The sequence below is a fragment of the Gallinula chloropus genome (genome assembly GCF_964237585.1).
Source record: "Gallinula chloropus genome assembly, chromosome: 3".
NCBI classification, from domain to species: domain Eukaryota; kingdom Metazoa; phylum Chordata; class Aves; order Gruiformes; family Rallidae; genus Gallinula; species Gallinula chloropus.
Genome location: NC_140087.1, coordinates 94,745,752 through 94,768,722, shown reverse-complemented (window position 1 = coordinate 94,768,722; position 22,971 = coordinate 94,745,752). Strand labels below are relative to the sequence as shown.

Genomic DNA, 22,971 nt, shown 5'->3' with positions numbered 1-22,971 from the left:
GAGGTATTCAAGGCCAGGTTGGATGGGGCCCTGGGCAGCCTTGTGTAGATCCAGGCCTGGAAGTTGGTGGCCCTGCCTGTGGCAGGGGGGTTGGAACTCTATGATCCTTGGGGTCCCTTCCAATCCAGACCATTCTATGATTGTTCTTAAAACATAGCCTGCTTTCAAGACCATGACCTGCCCTGAGAAACCCAGCCTTACCTGACATATGTATTTTCCTACATGAGTCAGAGAAATGCAATCTGCAGATTTTAATAAGAAATGTACAAACTGAACAGCAATGACCAGGAAGCTTGAAGGAGTTCAACACACAAGGCAGGTATACACAGTGACTAAAAATATTTGGGAAGCCTGTAAAAAGAAGTTTTGTTTTCTCTTCAAAATTTTTAAAGTCTTTAGCTTCACAGGTAATTGTTCTACCCATATCAGAGAATCAAATGTATACACTTGTGTAGATATTTTCTGGTCTGATAAAGGAGTATCTTTGCAGAAATGTGTGGGAAAATAAGTAAAAATGACACTGTTGCTGATATAGAAATGATAGTTCTTCCTATATAAGTTCTGTATATTAGGAAAATATGCCTTCAAATTTTTAGCTGAACTACTGGAGCTGAAATATTCTTGGGAATGTAAATGGTTTCTTAGGTATAAGTTCTAGCAAAATGGAACATTATGTTTGAAAACTTGATTTTAAAGCATTCATCACAAAATTTTAAAATGAAAATCTCAATCCTTGCACTCACAAGAACCCAAGAGATAAGGGCCTGCTAGGAAGCCAATTTTCTTGCTTTTCCTCCCAGTGTACATCTACTATTTATATAACCTCTGATAAAAGGTGATGAAATCTTGTAAAAATCATTCCATTCACTACTGACATGAATTTCTATTTCCATAGAGTCATAAAGAAATTTTTTACAGCAACATATTCTACTGAGCCAGTTTAGAATGGAGGTAAAGAACAATAACTTCAATAAATCATGAAGTCTACATTATGTCTTTTCTCTTCAAAAACAAAACAAATGCTTTTGATATTAAACTGATTAAAGAGTACTACTAGCTTAGATTTATGAAACAAATCCTTGTGCAACAAAATTCTCCAAGTTCTACTACTCTTCTTGCCAATACTATTTTTCTTCACTTTTAAAAAAGAAGACTTTTGCCCCAAACATATACCAGATACTCCTGAAGAATGGGAAAACTGAGAAGTTGCAGAATCACTATGCTGATCAGTTTAGATTATTATTGTTTTGGTTTTATCAGTATTCCTTTTGAGATTTTCTGCAACGTGTGATTTGCTTTAAGTCTCATGGGGGACTGTTAACTTTTCAATTTTATGTTTGGTAGGAGAGAAAAGCATTAGTTTCTACTTGTACTGAAAGATTTTGTGTACTTGTACACACAAAGGTAACTTTTTTCTTCTTAAACACAATCAGGAATCAGAATCATAGAATCATAGAATGGTATGAGTCGGAAGGGACCCCGAGGATCATAGGGTTTCAACCCCTCTGCCACAGGCAGGGCTACCAACCTTCAGGCCTGGATCTACCCATATCTCTGACACTCAAAAGCAGAAAGTGTTTCAATTGTAAGGACATACCCTGAGACAGTGTGCAGAATTTATTTGGGGGCAGCAGCATATTGAATACATCTGGTATGATTTTAAATATTTTAAATTTGCAATCCCTCCACCTAATTCAGTGGCATTTATTTTGCACTAATTACCTATAGCATAAGGGAGCTATATTTTTGTTAAAGCAGTACATTTCTTTTTGTTAAAACTAATGGTAGTAGCAGATTGACTGGGATACAGTGAATGAAATTAAGGAGCATAATTAACTACCTTTACACCCACTGTGCTATCCTGCTTCCGCACACAAAGAAGGCATCCATTCTATCTCTTCCTTTCATAGCATCATTTCAGCTGCACCTGGACTCCTAGTACCTCATCCTGAGGCAGCCTGCGTGCTTCATTCCATGATGCCTGAGATACATAAATCTCAGAGCCCTGTCTATCCAAAACACTCAACTACACTTGTAAGACATACGGAGTATTTGTGGATTGCTTGCCTTGACCAGTTGGTCAGAACTGAACATATAAACTAGGACAAATTATAAGTTTCTCAAAAACAATCTGAAAACTTACAAACAGCAAAGCAGAATTCCACACCCACACGGACTTATATTATAGTTTGAAAGCTTAAGATAGCACTCATCTCTGATTCTCAACACTACTTATTCTAAGGGAGCCCATTAATTCCAAGTACAGGCTAGCTCTCACCCAACAACTGAGAAACCTAAAAAGAAAAGGCTGACACAGCTCCCCCCAAATTTTCAAGTTCACTTTGCTTTTCAGTGCACTAAATTATGATTGTGAATGTAATTGTGGAATACGTGTGACTAAGAAAAGCTTAGGTTCTAACTCTGCAATGTAGCTGGCTGGAAACAAAAAGGAGAGGATTTTTTTTTTGTATTTGTGTAATTTTTGTACAAAAATGCAATGGAGAAGTAATTATCTTCTATTTGTAATTCTGGGAAAGCACAGATAGTGAAAAAGTTGGAATCTGATTTTCAGTGACACATTTTGTACATTTGATGTTTGCAAAGATAAGCAAATTCCCTATGTGTAAAATAGCTGAGCTATAAACCAGGCAAACAGCATGAGGCATCGCAAATTCTGTTTCAAAGCTCATTCAACTGCCACCCCTCCCCAGAATCATAAATTTGCTACTTTGAGATCAAAGCTTTTCCAAAAGTAGTGACAGAAACCAATTTGGCTCAGGTTGTGAGAGTACAGTGCTTATCCAGGTTTTCAGAAAACACCACTTCCTCCTGAGAAGAGCAGAGAAACTTCCAAGTTGGATTATTTTTAATTTTTTTTTTTTTATTTTAAACAGAGATGCTTACTCAGGGCTTATGGGTAGATAGCTTTACTTTAACTTTGGCTGGAAGCCAACTTCTTTGCACTGATGAGGCAAACAAAATCATTAAATGTCAAATATATTCAAAGTACTTCCACTGACCTTCCTTAAATTCTTCTTGAAGGACAGATAACTTCTCTTGAAAGTGAAATAACTAACAAGTATAAAACACTTCAGCATAAGGAACTGCCACATCACCATGCATCCATGATTCTCAGCAAATTCTGCACCCATTTACTTTAGACAGCTGCAGCAACAGCCCAGCTATAAGATACAAGGATTTGAGACAGCATTTTGAAAAGCAGTAAACCTAAGTGTTCAACTTGGGGCTACAGTGGTTTACATCTAAAGTAAGTATTATACTGCTAATTAATTAAATAATGCCATGAAGTTTATACTACTTTCAAGTCTGACTTACAAATATTTAAAAAGTGAAGGTGATTTCACACATATTACTTGCAGATTAATATAAACCAACAAAAAGTAACCAAATAATGTATATTAAATTAACAAGATCTCTTTGTGAGGACAAACCTTAGGAAGCTGCAGTGAACAGACAACACCCCTAATGAGTCTGTCTTTGTGGAGCAGATCTATCACATAGATTGCACATGCTTATTTTTCTAGCTCTTCCTGAGTTGAGGAAGTAATAACTTTTCCAGGTTTTACATTTGGATAGAAATTACAAGCTAAAATATGTAACAAAATATTCAACTGGCAGAGAAGCCTACTTTTCTTGCTGATTAGCGAAAAGCATACTGTTTGGAAGTTCATACCATATACTGAGGAATGAAATATGCAGGCAAGAAGCAACATTCTTATATGGTATTAAAAAGCCTACATTCAAGTGTACAAGTATGCTCTTCATTGACCACAAAAGATTCCTCTGAAGTCTGAAATCACAGTAAATACTCTGGAATACAGCAAACTTGCAGAATTTAAGATACTTCTGCAAGTAAAAAAAAAAAATCTTTGAAACCAAGGTAACAATTACAATAATAAGTGAGCCTCAAGCCAACTATGGAGAAGCTGTTTTGCTGTAACAAATTGTTCAAAACTTCTTCAATATATGTACTTTAGAGCTGTAACACTTATTACTCAGTATGCTTACTATGTTCTTTCTTGTCAGGAAGTAGCGTTTTCAGTTGTAAGTTATGTTTTGCTCAATGAGTCGTAAATTGAAGAACTTTCCAGAGGAACACAAAGAACAATGGCTCAAAATTTTATAATGCATCATTCATTAGAATACCAAAAGGCTTCTACTCCATTTTAATGACTCATTTTGCTGCTGAATAGGAAATGCCAGCTGATGTACACCAATGTTAATAAGGACCTGAAGGAGCTAAAACTGATACTTAGCCTCAAGTATCACTGGTACTCACTGTAAAGGATTGTGCCATTTAGAGCAGTTGTTTTCACTGTCAAGTACAGAGTCGTCAGATTGCTTGTTTCCTGCCCAGATGCAGTCCTGGTCTCAGATACAGATGTTAGAGAAGGTAGTTCCAAGTAAGAATTTCCAGTGAAGGATGGAAAAAAGAGGGCTGTGTCTGAAATGAAGAACCAAAAGGTAATTTTATTAAATAATTACAAAATAAAGTAAGAAGATGCAATATAATCAACAAAGCACATTTAAAAATATCCTTCTGAATACTTGTTAATAGTGTAATCAACTATATTATTTGCAGAGCATGCATGTAAATTTATTGAATTTCAAACTTTCAAGTTAATTACGCAGAAAATGAAAATGTTCTACATCTGCATACTACCAGCAATGAAAAGACCATTATAGGAGGGGCTACTGCTGGAGGATGCCATAAAGTCCAAACGATTGCCACAAATCTTTTCAGATTTATCTGTGCAGAACCTTTGTACTACGATATCCCTGTGAAGTACTTCTGGCTTATAGTTGTGGATAAGAAACACAGGTCGTCTTCATTTTGAGGATGCTCAAATGTTCTGGGTTTGAAAATTACAATGAGGACATTACTGAACAGTGTGTAGTTTTTTACTCATCTTGAAATCAGTAACTTTTAACAGTGAAGGAAACATTTACTGTATTAATTACCTTTGTCGTGTTTTTGGTTTGGTTTGTTTCCCGCCCCTCACCCCCCACCCCCCCCCCCCCAGCTCTGATAATAATACCACTCAAGCAAGAAAAAAATACAGCAAAACTAATTGAGGTTAAGCAGAATGTCTTTCTGATGCCTTAAGCATCCTGGTTAAGCAATGCTCCTTGAAGACTATCCAAATTCATCACCAGGGATATGAATAAGGGATGAGCTAAAAGAAAATCAGTCTGAGTTTCAGATAATATTTTTGCAAAGCAATTTTTATTCAATGAACTAAAACTATACAATGGATTTGTGACTGATGATTACACATAGGCATGGCTGGTATATAAGTATTTATTTTTTAAAATTTTTGCTAAACAATTAATTATTAATTGTTTGTGAAATTTGCTCATGGTTTCTTCTCTGCCACCAGTTCTTTCACTTCTTTCAGTTAAGAAGAAAGAACAAAATGAAACCCCTCGTTAAACATGCACGTGTGAAGGACATTCATTACAAAAACCCACACCACAACCTGACAGCAAAAGAAAGACAGGATGGAAAGCAAGAGGTAGCGGCATTTCTCATGGTAGGTCTGGAAAAATCAAGATTGTTGGAGAAAGAGAAAAAAAACACAGAATAAAAAAATTCCCTCAGAGGCTGAGGTAAAGGTCAAAGGCATTGCAAATCCGAAGCAGACCTACACAATTACGAGAAATCTGTTTGTCTAATTAAATACATACTTTCAAGGGAAAAGTACTAGTGGATGTTGCTAGTCCAGTACAGGGCCACAGACTAGATTCTGGGACTGGGGCCTCTTTCATATGTGAGATGCTGAGAGAGTCAGGACTCCTAATGCTGCAGAAGAGCAGGCTTGGGTAGGTATTATCAGAATCTATAAATAGCTGACTGGAGGGGATGAAGAGGAGGGAGCAAAACTTTTCTCAGCGGTGCCCCCTGACAGGCAGTGGGCACAAACCAAAACTCAGGAAATTTCACCTGAACACATACATGAATATGCTTTTCCACTGTGAAGGTGGTCAAACCCTGGCACAGGTTGCCCAGAGAGGTTTGTCAAGTCTCAATCCCTGGATATATTAAAAATCTGACTGGATGTGTTTGTGAGAAACCTGCTCTAGGTGACCCTGCTCTGCTTAAGCAGGTGGTTGGACTAAACAATCTCAAGAGGTCCCTTCCAATCTCAGTGATTTGGTGATCTGTGATCTTTCACAGAGAGGGCCTGTGAAGCCATTAGTTCTTATTCTCCATGTTTAGTGTCTTCAGAAGCCTCAGAATAGGATAGTACTCACAAGGTAAATCTTGCAGGTAAAGCTATTAAAACATTTTTTATTAGGCAGTTTTCAAAACACACTCAACTGTCACAATTTAGCTTCTACATTCAAAATTGTACTTTGCGAAGTTTCTTTCAGCTAATTGAAGGGGAGGAGAGAGAGAAGGGGAAGGGAGAACAGTATGTTCAGGCAGTCTTGAAAGGAAGGATGACCTCATTGCTTCTTTAGCTGGGATAGATGCCTTCAAAGGTGAGATATTCCACAAAGACCTGCAACTTTCCAGGGAGTACAGCGCCCTGCAGCCAGAGTTCTCAGCACTAACAGAGAGCCAAAACTACTGAAAAATATGCTATTTCAACTGCAGTGACTACACCTGTAGTGCTGCACCCAAAGCTGCCTAAGCTTTCATCACCAATGCTGTGAAGACTTCTCAGGCAGAAGAGACACAGCAAAGACAGAGGCTTCACCAGAGACTTAAACTCGTATGTGGCCAACACAGCCAAAGAGGCAGAGTACACCCTCTTCCCCATGGTGTGCAGGCTATTTCAGTACTCATTTTCTGTTTTAAAGTTGTACAACAGTTGCAATCAGTCACAACTATGTAATATCAGTAAAGAGGTCACTGAGAGCACAGGGGTTATCATTTGTACTTTGTAACTACAAAATTGTTTTTAAGGATGCTTATTATCTTGTTCCTTAAATCTTGACAAATAATGATGCTAATTCTGAGTAAACTAACACGCAAATGAGAACTCAATTACAAAAAAAGATCTGGAGAGAAAACTGTAATTCAGAGGCAAGCATTAGTCAAGCAGGTACCCCAGCTTATGGCAAGACAGCAAACAGTCTGTAGGAACTCCAGCATCCCAAGGACACCTACAGCGATATCCATTAAGTCTAAGTATTCTTGTCTTATTCTGTATATAGAAGAAATACATCTTAAGCTCCTCAATATTTGTCAAGCAACAAGCAATTAATTTCCAGTATTGCTGGATTTGACAAAAGTAACGAAATCTAAACCCCACTTTGGAATAATTTTTCACATATCATGTTTTATCCTTAACAGTAAATCCAGCATTTGAAATTAATTCAGTAATACGAGCAAACAGCTTTGATGCAATGTAAACAGCTGATTGCTGCAAGCTGCAGCCTCATGCACAGCATTACTGTTCCTAGAGCTTATCAAGATCAGCCTAATGACACATTGTTTTTGGAAGAACTTAGTAATAACCTTTGAGAGATTTCATAAGGATAAGTGTTAGGAGATCTCTGATAGTGGAACATTGTTAGCAAAATAGTAAGAAGTCCATAAACAGAAGAAATACCATCATTCTAAGTGAAGACCTCGTCAAGTTGCTGCTACGTTATGCAGAGAACTATAGGATCATTATCCCTATGTTAAATGGTAATACAAAGTTCCCTGACACAGGACTCTCAAATGGTGACATTCTATGGACCATAAGAAATCATTAAGTGTTTCAAACATATTAATGCTTTCAATTTTCACATATAATTGGTAATGACAGACAGTGAAGATATATCTTGAATTGAGTTTAGCATGCACACATAGTATGTAAATATGGTTACTGCAAACTCTTTCTAAAAATTAACAAAGTAGTAGCCCCAAAACAAACACACATACACTGTGAAACCGCCCCCCAACCTGGTATTAAAAGTAACTTTGAGGACAAAACTGTAGAAACTGCATGTATCTACAAGTAGAACCTATATTAAGATAGTGCCATGGTTCTGAAAAATCAGTTGTTGTTCCTTGCTGTATATGCCTGAATCTGTATTAGCCTGGAGGTTTGTAGAGGAGGGCGTGCAGGGAAGGCCCTGTGACCTGCTTGTAGGTCCACAGCACAGGGAGGTGCTCTAGGTCTCTGCCAAAATAGTGGGCACTCACTTCAGAGCTAAAACCAGTGTTCCTATGAGAACATCTCCTCTGAGATGTCTGATGTATCCACCGAGATGCAACAGGTAGGGAAGGAGATTTCAGTACAGGCAACAGGTTGCAGCGAGTGCCCAGACTCTTCTGGAGAAACCCCAAGTACCTGCATAAGGTGTGCACAGGTTGATGATCTGTTGCATCAGGGACCCAAGCTGCAGGAAACAGTTAAAAGGGTGTACAGTATTAGAGGAGCCAAGACAGAAATAGATGGTTTCAGAACCAAGTTCCAGTAGCAGATACCACTGAGAATAAGATACCTTGGATGCTGCTGACTCACAAAAGCTTCCAGCTTCACAGCCAAAACCAGGTAAGATGCTTTACCAGCTACAGACACCCATGAGCAAGGTCCACAAGGAAAAACTGTGCCAGTAACACACAGTGGACACCACAAAAAGAAACAAGAGCTCACAGTGGTTGATGATGCTAAGGCACCCATCTGCTGGCCTGGCAGGGAGTCACAAGACATATCCTGCCTTTCAGGAGCCAACATCTGTGATGTTGGTGAGAATGTGCTACAACTTGTTAAGAGCACAGACTACTATCCACTGTTGCTCTTTCATGTGGGTGTCACTGGTGTCTCAAGCTAAAACCTAGGCAAAAACAAGGAACACCATTAAGGCCCTGGAGGTGCAAGTGAAAAACATTGGTATCCAAGTTATCTTTTCTTCCATTTTACAAGTTGGAGAAAAGGGTGCAGCCAGAAATAGAAGTATAATGTATAGCAACTTCTGGCTGGCTGGCCTGTGCCATTGTGAGGGCTTTAGCTTTTCTGACAATTGGGACATTCATTAATGACTATAACCTGTTGGGAAGAAATGGGATCTACCTGTGTAATGCCTGGCTGGACAATTGGTGAGGTGGGCTTGAAAGTGAAGGACTCAGGGGGGTGGAGCCCAAAGTGGCCACGCTCATGCCATCACATCCAACTGGGGAATAAGCCAGGCCTACCAGAGCAGAGAGAAATGTTCCTTAGCTACTTCCCAAGACAAGAACCAGAAAGCCAAACACCAAGCATCTCTCGTAAGAGGAAATGCTGAGAGAGTTGGGTCTGTTTAGCCTGGAGAAGTTTGAGGCGATCTCACCAGTACTTGGAAATGTCTAAAGGGCGTGTGTCAAAAGAATAGGGCCAGACTCTTCTCAGTGGTGCCCAGTGACAGGAAAAAGGGCAATGGGCACAGACTGGAACACAAGGATTTCCATCTCAACATGATGAAAAATGTCTTTACTCTGAGGGTGACAGAGCACTGAACAGTCTGCTCAGAGAGGTTGTGCAGTCTCCATCTCTGGAGACATTCAAAACCCACCTGAATGCAATCCTGGGCATCCTGGTTTAGGTGATCCTCCTTTAGCAGGAGGTTGGACTAGAAGATCTACAGTGATCCCTTCCAACCCTTAACATTCTGTGATACTGTAAAGAGTCTTGGGTTTGTGATGAAATACACAGACAGAATAGTACAGGCAAATCTACTTCTCTGGACTCTCTTTTTCCACTCCCCTGCTTCTACTAAAATCTGAATTAGCAGGAATCAGTCTCCCACACAGCACTGAGCATGGTTGGACACTGGTAGGTTAACTACAATAAACTAATAACAGAAATACGAATGATACCAGCTATAATGTGCATAGAAAACTCTACCACAATATGAAACATTTAAATATCTTCATATTTTAAGATGGATTTAAGTAATTCTGTGTTTCATTTATTTCACAGGCCAGGCTGACAGAAGAAATGGTTAGATTATTCTCTCCTGGGGCTACTAACACTGCCAGCTCTGACCATGATCCAAAGGGACTGTTCCACTAGGGCAGCATGGAGTGGAGTGCTTGTACCCCAGGGAGTAAACAAGAAGATTCACTGGGGTAAAGCAAGAAAAATATTAAACCTTAAATAAATACATATACATTCACTGGGCAAGGTATCCTCAAAAAGTTTTTACCAATGGGGTGCACAATCAAAATAGTTTGGAGAGCACTGAACTAGGAAAAAAACCTGAAGACCAATAGGGACTTGTCAACCATGTCCCCCACATGAAGGACAGGGAACATAATGGAGTCACCATCACAGCAGTTCTGCAGTATGGAGAATTTCTGCAAAGGAATTATGTTGAGATTCCTTGACCTACATTTAAGGTCTTTGAGTAGAATGCAACTGTTGAATCATTAGTTGTTACCACAACCAAACAATGACAAATATGACACTATGCTAATAGAGGATAGTGAGAAAACTAATATGGTACAGCTTCTCAAAGCTATAGTTCTTTCAGAGTCCGAGTATGTGCCTGTTTCAATAAGCAAAATGGCTTAATGAATTTTAGTCTCCAAACTGCATTTTTAAGGAAATATAGGTATCTAAAACCTAAACAGCTCAAACTCAGGTCCCTATCTGTATACAAGCTTCATCTTAGACGTGTCAATGATCAGGAAGCAACATAATACAACAATAGACAAAATTACTACATAAAAGAGACTTGGAAGTACCAGGCACAATCAACTATAAGTAACACAACAATTTTACAGGTGACAATTATGCTGGAATAAATACATAAAATAAAAAATTCTAACATGTTAAAGGTAAAAAAGAAGACAATTCAAGTACAATGCCTGCAAAGACTCATAACAGAGAGACTAGTTTTCATAACACATAGTATAACAAGAAAATATTGAGAAAAGTTTCTATCATGACCCTATTTGGTTTTGTATTAGTTAGAAAAGAAGCAGCAGTAAGGAAAGAATACAATTTTCTATTGCTAATAAATTGGAATCAGTCCATTTCCACTCCTATTTCTTATTTTCCATTTGCATTGCTTGCTTTTTTTGACAAGTTTGGCTTAGTACTGAATTCTATTGCATTCAATTCTATTCTTAGTACTTAAATTCTATTGAAGTCTTTTAAAAATATACTTTTTAAATCTTGAAGATAGTAAGACCAATCAACTGCACCAGCCATACCTAAATAAAGTAAGAAATAGGCAACACTTCTAATATTAAGGATGTTTCAGAAAAAAAAAAAAACGCCCCAGAACCCTTAAAAGGGAAGTAATCTGCTCATATTCTAGTAGGAGAGAACTCATGAGACATCTGGACCACCTCTCTACAATCAGGGTAGATAACAGCATTGAAAGTCCTCGGTCCTCTTTTAATAATGAAATGTGTAATCCTAGTATCTCCTCATCCTTTAATGAACATCTTAAAAGGCCAGATAAATCACAACCTAAAGCCACTATTTCCAATTGCTGTAAAAGCTCTTGAGGGTCCCTAGGTTAGCTGCAGACAGGTAAACTAGCAATGTCTGAAGTGGAATGGACAATTTTCACTCTTGATGCCTGTGAATCAGAACTAAATAACCTGTTGAAAAATTTTCTTTAGGCTGAAACAAGTTAATGTAGCAGTTCTGAGTTGAGATGCAAACTGAACATGATATCAGAATAGTTAATCTGGGGTTTATACTCTGAGTTCGCTATGTGTAATTTTCAGTTACAGTGGTAAATACCCTATGGCAGAGATCTAAAACTTATGGACAGAATCTGCACTTGTTCTTTTCTATCACTCAATGTAGTAAAAGGAGAGATGATAAGAACTTTGCTGAACACTGCAGCACATGTTTTCCGTATTACCAAGAATGGAGGTGTTCACAGCAGGCAAAAAGTCAGTTTAGCAGCAATATCAAGGGACTGATGAATATGTGACTTGCTCTATCCATCTCATGCTCACAGAATATCCCAGGGAATCAAATTTAACTACCTGAGAGTAATGCATTCTTTTATCTCATGTTCATGGTGGGAAGAAAATCAAAGTGAAATAAATATGATCGAGAAAATTCCTAGGGATTATGTCTGGTACATACAAACTCTGACTTGGGTATTTCATAAAGCATCACACACAACTACAATAGTACAGAAATACAATAACCTTTTCCTCAATGACTGTAGCTTTAGAAATCTATGAAATAATTGATTAGGTGAGTTCAGCTGTTTCCAGACAATAAAATATGAAACAAAATAAATCTCACCCTTGCTGCTTTCACTCACTTGTTTCAATGCACAAAAACCTTCTGCTCGCTGCAACTGAACTCCAACATTACAAGGCAAAAAAATCCTTATGGAATAAACTGCACAAGTTTTTCTTTATCAGACCAGCCTGGTGCCTTGTTGATAATGCTCTCTGCTGTCAACTGGGAGATCTGAATTCAGATCACTGACTTAACCTCTTCCTTTGCAGATAGCTAGGGGTTTTGAATGGCAGAAAGACAGTATATGTAAACGTAAACTCAGAGGAAGCACTGAGAGGCCATGGGTCACATAACCAATCCTGAAGGGCAGGACATCAGTTCATTTTCATTGAAAAAACCTGCCATACAAGTAGAGCAGTATTAGATGAAGAGTTTAAAAAAAAAATCTAGGAAAATAAAGCAGGTGATGTCATTAAAAGTCTCTTCTGAATTTTCCAAGCAGCCTGGTAACATGCATCTGCAAAGGTACAATGAAACACAGAACAGAAGCAGGGATGATCAAAGGGATGGTACGGTTTCCAGAGGGAGAAACAGGTCGGGCCTATTCAACATGCAGAGGAAAATGTGAATAAGAAATGATCACTCTGTTTTGTAACACAAAACTAAGGGCACTCCATGATACTATCCAGTCACAGGCTTGAAAACCAAAAGGAAATGATTAATAACTTCAATGACTTAATAATTAACTTAAACCAACAGGAACTCATTAATGACTGCATATTTTTTGTGTAATTTACTGCTGCAAGACATTAAGAGCATCACATGTATTAAAACAAGTAATAAAAACCCTCAACCATGAATATTAAAGAAAAAAACAGGAAAAACAATCCACCAGATCAGCCAAGTATAACGGAACTACAGCTCAGGAAATTCTAATCTCACTGTGTGATGGAAGCTGAAGTAATGTACTTTGGGAAAAATCACAGTTCTCTGTTTTATATATCCACTTCTAAGTATTTGTTACTAGTCCCGCTCAGAGACAGGATATTGAGCTAGATGACCTACTGGTCTGATCCAGCTGATCATTTTTATGTGACTTGTTCTGCCTTCCATATCACTGCGAAGACTGCATGACAGAAGATGAGAGATATGCACACCATTTAACATAAAGGAAATTAATGATTCCATGTTACCTGAAACATATAGTGCCTAGAAATCAAATTACCCTCCTCTTTTGGCAGCTGCACTGTAGTAAGTAGATCAACCCAGTGTAAAGATGTTAGTTTTATTTCAGGCACAATATTGTTTGTTCATAGTTTAAGCATTCCTTAAATACTAAGAAGTTCAAGACTCAGCTGCATGTTTGACAAAATTAAATCATAGGTGTTCCTGTGTTTTGGGAAACAGGGAGCCAGAAGAAGAAATTATTTTCATATTCCTATTCTGTAGCCCTCATTATGCCTCTTCCAATCTCACATTTTAGGAGGAAGAATTACTTTTTTTTTACCCCCAGATCCTCAAGTGCTGTACATCAGCAAAGTTATAACTGCATCAACTCTTGTGTATCTATCTATAAAAGGAAGAAAATCACCTATCCCGCACAGAAGAAAATGAATCTTATTCAGCTAATAGTCATGAAGCATGCTTAACTATCCAGCTGAGAGATGCTGTGTGATTGTTAAATTCTGTTATTTTTTATATTTTACATAGACACGTAAAGTAAGACCACATGTTTAAGTGGAACAGACAGACCTGAGAAAGGAAAAAGGAAAAAGGAAAATTACTCATTCACCTTCAGTGATTTTGTGAAAACAGCTATGACAGTAGTACTGAACAGAAGGTATAAAAAATAGTCAGGAAATCAGGTGTTGAAAAAATCCCCCAAAATCTGGTTCTTCTTACTCCAAATCCACAACCAAAGTTAGCATTTTAATACATGGTTTTAGTAGCTTTGAAAACAACCCAGTCATTTATCTTTTCCTGTTTGATTACTTTCGTGTCAAAAATTTATTACTTTGCTCTGAAGTACACTGGATTTTGAAACGAAAAGAATGTTCCTAATTGATACTAATATTCAGATGTATTTTATCACCTCCATCCAAAACAATGCATAAGTGCTTAACTCTTTTCCTGAATTTGACATGGAAGAAATAGGGAAGCTACTGGCTAGTATTTTTTAAAAGCTCAACATACTTGACAGGAAATATGATTTTCTTTAAAAAACAGCAGAGTATCATCTATTTAAAAAAGAGGTCATATCTAAGAGGGAAATGAAGGTTCTTTATATGTTCATTTTCAGTCTCTCCCAATTACAGGAAAAAAATCTAAAGCAGACTTTGAATATCAAAACAGAATTTACACTGGAGTTGTCATAATGCACTACTATATTTGATGTTGAAAAGCTGGTTGCTTTTAAGGTCACTGTGACACATGTTAATGGCAAATTTTAATGAAGCAAGGACTTGTAAATTTTTTTTCAAGTTCACTCATTAATGTATTTGTTCTGTAAAGTATCACAGAAGCTCCACTTGAAAGTTAGCGTTCACATTTTTGATTCAAGCCTAATGAACTGGTAAAAGGAAGGAAGAAAAAAAGTCTTGGATTTTATGGGGGAAAAGGCAGCTGTCAGAATACGTTTGGAAACTCAGACTTCTCCTAACATGCTGATGTATTAGAGTTCATATATTACTCAGTGTAATGAGAATGGTTTGGTTACATAAATGAATGTGACCCAATAGCTTCATTTTCTTTTGCTTTACAGTGAGCCTCAGCTCAATGGGTACATATTTTATTTGCATATTTGTAATTCTTATGTTTATCAAAATTCTAACACCATCTTTTTGCTTTATGAGATATCAATACATTTCCAGTCACTTTAATTTTATTTCTGGCAGCTAAGTTTAATTTTATTCTCTGTAATGGTGCTTGAACACATAAACTAACATTCCTATCCCAAAGGATTAGAGAAATATTTGATGAGTAATTGGCTATAAAAGTTTAATTTGGAAGAATACTCAGACTTTTTCAGTGTGTGTCATATTTAGTCAGTTAAGAGGAATCTTCCATCTGGATAACACTTCAGACTAATTTGTCATATGGTTGGCACGAATAATAGATGATCAATATTATATGTGAAATGGAAGCTGTAGTTTTAAACACACTAAATTTAATGTGCTCATACGATAACACAGTGTGTGTATCACTACACTATGTGTGCACCAAATTTTTATTACTTTCCTACGAGATTCTGATTAGAATTTCCTGTTATTATATAAACATATAATGTACATATAGATGCATAATTTACAGAACTCTGTAAATTTAATCTGAATTCTAGTCTGGGTTTGTTTTCATAGAATACAAAGGTAGTTCCTGAAATATCTCATTTTCTGGTTATCAGTATCGTTCTGGTTTAACCCAACCAGCAGCTAAAACAACCATACAGCCGTTTGTTCACTTCCCCCACCTGCTACAGCGGGATGGGAGAGAGAATGGAAAAGGAAAAAAAAAACAAACAAAAGAACAACAAACAACAAAACTTGGTGGGCTGAGAAAAAGACAGTTTAAGACCAGAGAAGAGGAAGATGAAAACTGAGATGATGATGATGATGATGATAAAAGTTAATGGTGGAGTAGATATTCCCCTGCAGTATGTGGATGACCACAGGCCAGAGCAGGTGGAGGCAGCTGAAGGGGGCTGTGATCCCGTGAGTTGCCCATGCTGGAGCGTGCTCCTGGTGGGACCTGTGGACCCGTGGAGGGAGGATGCAATGCTGGAGCAGGTTTACTAGCAGGAATTGTGACCCTGAGAGGGACTCACACTGGAACATGAAGGACTGCAGACTGTGGAAGAGACCCATGCTGGAGCAGTTCATGGAGGACTGCCTCCTGTGGGAGGGACTCCACACTGGAGCAGGGGAAGAGTGTGAGGAGTCCTCCTGCTGAGGAGGAAGGAGTGGCAGAGGCAAGGTGTGATGAACAGATTGCAACCCTCATTCCCCATCCTCCTGCGTCACTGGAATGAGCCCCATTATGTTACTTATATTACCCCAAAATACTACTTATCAGATGCAGGATACATCTCATTAATCTATCAATCTATCTTAAAAAGAACTATATTTAATTTTAGTAATTTTTAACAATGTTGTAGTAGAGAATTAATCTCATGATATCTTACTTCAATTAATTACCTACTTTTAAATAGTGTGTTGCGTTCTCTAATAGACTTTAAAACTGTTTATTTCTTTCATTGGTGGCAATGTGTTCCTCATGGACTGGAATAACTTTCACTATATTCTTGGGGGGAAAATGTTGTAATTCTAACAGTTTCCCATTATAAGACCTGTTAAACAGCTGAGTAGTAATTACAAAAAAAAAAAATAAATCAGCACTGGGAAGCTGATATTGAGATCTTTGTGACACAGACAGTGAATCTAAAGTGTTCCATTTAAGAATTTAATGTAATAGAAAATCAGGACAGTCTTCCCTTCAAGTCAGAGATGAAAAAGATGTGAGGGAAGCAATTCTTCCTTCCTGCAATTTACTAAATTGTACATATTTTGAAAGTAAGGCCAAAGTAAATTGAGAGGGTGAGGAATGGGCATATTTGAAATATAGATCCTCCTTTCCACTACACTGCCAAAATACTACTCCTCCTCACGTTAGCACAACTGTTTGTGGAAAGTCTTAGGAAAAAAAGCACATCATAATCATTACACCACCTGAAGGGATTATGCTCCCAGCTAAAAGGACAGCTGGACTAAAAGAAAAAGGAGAAGTAACAGTAACTACAAATAAAACATGACTTTGTGCCAATCTGTCTTCTCAGGAGCCCAACACAGAACTGGAAGCACTAAGGGTCAATGTCATCAATGAGGTCAGAGCTTCCACCTCTTCACTTAGGAACCAGAAATCTTTAGATCCCCTGCTGACCGGCTCCAGGGAAGGAAATCCTGCACTTCAGGACACCCCTCAGATCATAGAATCACACAGAATCACAGAATCATTAAGCTTAGAAAAGATCTCCAAGATCATCTAGTCCAACCATCTCCCTACCACCTATATTACTTAGTGAACCATGTCCCTAAATACCTCATCCAACCTTTCGTTGAACTCCCCAAGGGGCAGTGACTCATTATCACCCTGGGCAACCCGTTCCAATGCCTAGCTGCTCCTTCTGGGAAGAAGTTTTCCTAATTTCTAACCTGAACCTCCTCTGGAACAACTTGCAGCCATTCCCTCTTGTCCTGTCACCAGTTACCTGTGAGAAGAGTTGTAGAGAGCAATAAGGTCTCCCCTGAGCCTCCTCTTCTCCAGGCTAAACAGTCCCAGTTCCCTCATTTGCCCCTCATAAGACTTGTGTTCCAGACTCTTCACCAGCCTCGTTGCCCTTCTCTGGACACACTCCAGGGCCTCGATGTCTTTCTTGTAGTGAGAAGCCCAAAACTTACAGCATTCGAGGTGCGGCCTCACCAGAGCATACAGGGGGATGATCACCTCCCTGGTCCTGCTGACTATGGTATTCCTGAAACAGGCCAGGATGCCATTGGCCTTCTTGGCCACCTGGGCACATTGCTGGCTCATGTTCAGAAAAGTGTCAACCAACACCCCCAGATCCTTTTCCTCTGTACAGCTTTCCAGCCACCCTGTCCCAAGCCTGTAGTGTTGCCTGGGGGTATTATGAACATATGCAGTACCCAACACTTTGCCATGTTGTACTTCATTCCATTGGCCTCTGCCCATTGATTAAACCTGTCCAGGTCCCTCTGGAGGGCCTTCCTACCCTCTGGCAGATCAACACTTACCCCCAGCTTGGTGTCATCTGCAGACTTACCGAGGGTGCACTCAATTCCATCATCCAAATAATTAATAAAGATATTAAAGAGGTTTCCGGATTATGGCATACCAGAGATTGATGAATTTCTGCAAGAATGAAGAACCAGGTGGCTGAAGTTTGGAAAAGCCATGATGCGTTTCTGAAGGCAGGAATCTCAAAACATTAGGTTCCAGTAACCTCCAATAACAGTACCTAACAGTAACCATAGTATATTCTCTATAATCTCCCAAATTAATATTAAAAGAAAAAAAAATCAATGTTTTTTCATAGCTGCAGCACCCATTTCCCAAGCAAAGCTTAAAAAAATACTGATGAAACACACTGTGCAAACACTAACTTCTATGCTCATATGTTATTCTGCATTACTTGTTTGTGACACTGCAGATATTTTTATATGTTGCTCCCTTAAAAGGGAAATTTTCAGGCCAAAAATTTAAGGCAGGAAATGAAGACATAACACATTCAGTAAATTCCAGTGTTAAACACAGAATAAACCCATATGAATTTATACACAATATATTAATTTGTTTTCCACACTTAGACAGAAATGTTTTAGCAGAAATGTTTTCACTAGAAAATCTTTCTGAATAGCACTTTCACAAGCATATCCCAGGAATTTTATCAACCTAATGGACCTGTATCCTGTGGGACATCTTCAAAGACAACATTAAAATTTAGTAGCAAATAACATAAGAAAAAAATGACATTGTAATCATTGCAAGGAGCTTTGAGTCCAGAAGCATTCTGTAGATATAATCCAGAAAAGTAATGCAGATATGAGGGAGAAAACTGAGCCCAGAAGAGAAATACTTGTCTCTCATGGGTATAAAAAGCAGATGGATTTCATCTTTCCAGTCTGAATACAGAAAAGGAAAAAAAGGAAAAAAAATTAAAAAAGAAATTGATTCACTTGAGCCAACTGCTTAGATCACAGCCAAGTGGTTATGTTAGAAGTACAAAGCATGTTGTGCAAACCTAGGTCTTCATGTGACTTTCATGGAACTGCAGTTCAGAAGAACAGATCTCTATAAGGATGCCATATCAAGAATTCACATCAATTCAGGGACTCAGAGAATTTATTTCTGGTTAAAGGTGACTGGAGCCATTGTTTGCTTGAAGCTGTTAAAACCTACAGAGCCTGGATTCAGTGAGAGTGTTCTCTCCTTTTCTGATGTGGATGAATGTTTTGTAGAAAGCACAGAAAATACTGTGGCACACAAGAACACAAAGTTTCAGGACAAGTAACTTTACATTATGTTTGACATTTCATGTCTAGCAATTCACACATCTTCCTTGACAAGCTACAAATAATAATTGTATGCCATTTATTACATCCCTGTCAGAGGTTTAAAGTTTGTATATCAGCTGTTCTTTTCTCCCAGCAAACTATGAAAAGTCATTTTAAAATAAAGCTGCTGATGTTGCTACTGTAGTTAGGCTGTTTTTCTCCTTTTCAATAAAAACATAGACAACTTGGTAAACAAACCCCCTTATTACGTTATTTATTTCTTTAAAGTTGAAATAAATCCAGTTATATATTCCATTGGAATATTATTTCACTGTTACACATCAAACTGGGAAATCAGTAAGATTTAATACAATGAGCTAAGATAGAAGCAGTTTCTCAGACTGGAGAGGTAAACATGCTTGAGAGACAAACACTAAATTTTGCATTACATTTCATGAAATTATTAAAGCTTCAATGTGATTGAGCATGAGAATAAGAAGAAAAGAATTAAGAAACACCTTCCTTTTATAAGTAAACATTTCTGATTACCTTCTCTTCCCTCCATCCATCACGATTTTACAAAACCTCCAAGATGAGAGATTAATACTTCACCTCATGTCTGATATCGATTTTAGATTTAGCTTTAACAGTCTTTCAGTGAGCAGCTGCTAAAATCAAAACTGCACTAACGCAGACAGGAATGCATGAAGCAAGATGCTAATCAGGATTATGGGATTTTGGAGATTCCAGACTTTTGGAGCTAGAAAGTCCAGTTGCCCTCACCTATGGAAAGCTTCCAGCTTTTCAGCTGGTGTATTTCTATTTTGGACCTTAGAGCTGCTCACAAAGCACTTATTATTATTATTGGATACAGAAGAGTTGAGCAGCATTTAAACAACTGTTGTCCAATTGCAATTGCAGTTAATTTGCAGGACAGGTTCAAAACTCAAACACATCTGAGTCTAACTTTGTAATATAACATTACCAGCTTGTAACAAAATAAACCCACAGCCTGACGTACTGAGAATAACCCAGTGTTTAGGGAGTGCTATTATCTCCTTTGTTCCATTTATCACTGATCTATCACCGATGCATATAAAATAAGAGATTGCACCAACTTAATTCTATATTCTAACATATAGGAAAATATTATAAAAATATGAAAAAGCTAAAGTTTCCTTTTAAATAGCCCAGATGCACCAATAATCTAGAATACTGTTTATTGTTCAGTGTGCCAGTCTTTTGCCACATTAGTTAGAATTTCAGCAGCTACTTCATGGAGTTCAGTATTTTTGTTTTGTTACTGTCTATACTATTATACTTTCAGTCAATTTCAATGGCACTGATGCACTGCTTTGGGCTGGGATAGAGGTATTTTTTTTCACAGTAGCTGTATGGTATGTTTTGGACGTGTGATGTGAACAGTGTTTCTCACTTTTACCCTTCCAATTCTCTTCCTCACCCCACTGGGAGAGAATGAGTAAGTGGCTGTGCAGTACTTAGCTGTCTACTGAAGTTGAACCACAACATTATTCCAGAAAAAACACTTCCAGGACATCTAGAAAGCATTGTAATGCAGCTTGCTGCCACTTTTAGAAACCAACTATTAATAGCTCTGAAAAGCAGACAAAGCTCCTTGCTCAGTCCTGGATACTGGAAATAATAGCTGGGAATGATGCAAATGCCTACAGAATTTTCAAAACAAATACGTTAAGATCCTCATTGACTGACAGCTGTGAGAATTTATAAAAAAAGACTTGAAATATCCGAAGCAACGGAATTTGGAACAAGAATTGCTAGAATTATTAGAAAAAAGGAGGTATCAGTCCTTTTTTTTGACAGGCCTATTTGTATACTAATTGTTATTTTCTTCCAGCAAGTTCTGAAAGGTCATTTCAAAATGACAGGCTTTGCCAAATGCAAGACTAGGGACAGAAAAGGAGAAATAGAAGGAGATAAACAGTCTCTCTAAAAGTCATTGCAAAACCAAAATAATTCACACCATTTTAACTGCACTGCTGGCACAACCCAAGAAGAATAGGTAGAGACTGCACTGTGAATTTACTATATTCAGGTTTTGATTCACAAACACAGCTCGAGTAACAATTTTCAATACTTTGCCTTGAGATACTATGGGCCTGAACTGTGCAGAGGGGAGCTTCTCCAAAGATCTGCTCTTATATAATAAACCACAGGTATTACCAATTCCTTTTTAATATGAGATGGCATTTTAGGATGAGGAATTGACAGGGCTGAGTTAAGTTTAATTTCGAGAACTAATTGCACTACTGTAGTATTCATTTTTCCCAGTCTGGTGAGAAATTGCAGCTGTAAAACAACCTTACAGCAATGTCACAGCTCTGCCACTAACACCACATGATATTATGGTTCTCTAGTACATGATAAAGAAAACAGGAAAGTAGTCACTAAAATAATACTGAGATCACATTTACTGCTACTTTTAAATACATGTTCCCTGACCTGCCTTACTAATACCTGCTTGGCTATAAATAATCATCTATGAAATGACTTCTTTTTCAAATCACGGGTGAAAGCTGAATATGGGAGCAAAAAAAAAAGGCTGAAATGAACTATCATCTGGCATAGCTCAGATGCAGTTAAGAGCAGTAGCAGTGCTGATTATTCTTTTGAAAGAAGCAAAATCTCAAAACACACTGCAAGGCAGATAAAATCATAATATTTTTCAAAAGTACGTATCCCAGGATAAGAAACACCCATCCTTTTACCTTGTTCTATCTAATTATTAACAAAGGTACATTCTGCATTTTAGTACTGTCTGATTTTTCTTCTTTGAACCATCTCTTACCTTGAGTCACACCTCAGATACTTTGTTCCTAACAGTCTCAGTGCTGATGGATTTCAGATTGGAAAATGTAATTGCTTTTCTGGGTTTTTACTACATTCATTTAGTAACAAATCTACTAAAAAGTATCACAATGGATGAACTGCAGGTAAATGATCCAAGACAGATTTAATCTAATTTATCTACTAAATCACTTTAATTAGTTTTGGACTGTCAACTGTTACTTCTAGTTTTTTTAAAACAAAAAGAAAAAAATAGAAGAAAACCTCTAATTTAAAACAAAGACTTGTACACACTCCCCTCAAGTCAAATAACCTTCCAGAAATTAAAAAACAAATAGAGAAATAAACCCCATGTCATTAGTATACCAATTCCATTTTTTAACTTGGATGATAAGACACAAAATAACTAACATCTGTCATTGTGAAAAGTGCTTTTTACCTTTATTATTTAATGTCTAGCAGAGTCAGACATTGAGCAGTCTTGTTTAGAATGATTTAAAATCACATTTATTTTAATATATGCTTATAAAAACTGAAATTTGCCATTTGATTTGTTTTTCTGCATTGCTTATTGATGTCAGGTACAGTAGTAAAAAGTAAAAATATAATCTCTAAAACTAAGTATGTTAGTGACTGCTATCACAAAGTATGGACAGCTGTTATTAACGATATAAATTATCATTGATCTTGGACCAACTAAAAAAACTTGGGGTTTTTTGCATAGCATGTAAATAAGCAACAGGTATTAAAAAAATCACTACATAGTGTGTGTTCCTTTGTTCCTCATCAGTTGGTGTTTTGAAAGAAGCTTTATAATGATTTTAAAGAATTGTGTGAAATAAACCAAATATTTCAACAGTAAAGAATGAATTGAGAAATAGGAAATTGATTTGTAAATCATGTTGACATTACTTAGAGCAAAC

The 22,971-nt window shown here is 37.5% G+C and overlaps 1 protein-coding gene across 1 annotated transcript in view; it reads right to left on the bottom strand.

The window, feature by feature from the left end:
• The window catches only part of EYS (eyes shut homolog), a gene marked incomplete at both ends in the record, with an annotated part of 784,773 nt that overhangs the window by 158,160 nt on the left and 603,642 nt on the right, over window positions 1-22,971 (bottom strand). Inside the window, one exon of the mRNA XM_084261159.1 lies at window positions 4,301-4,465. Coding sequence (XP_084117285.1) covers window positions 4,301-4,465 — 165 coding nt within the window. The remainder of the gene's footprint in view (window positions 1-4,300; window positions 4,466-22,971) is intronic.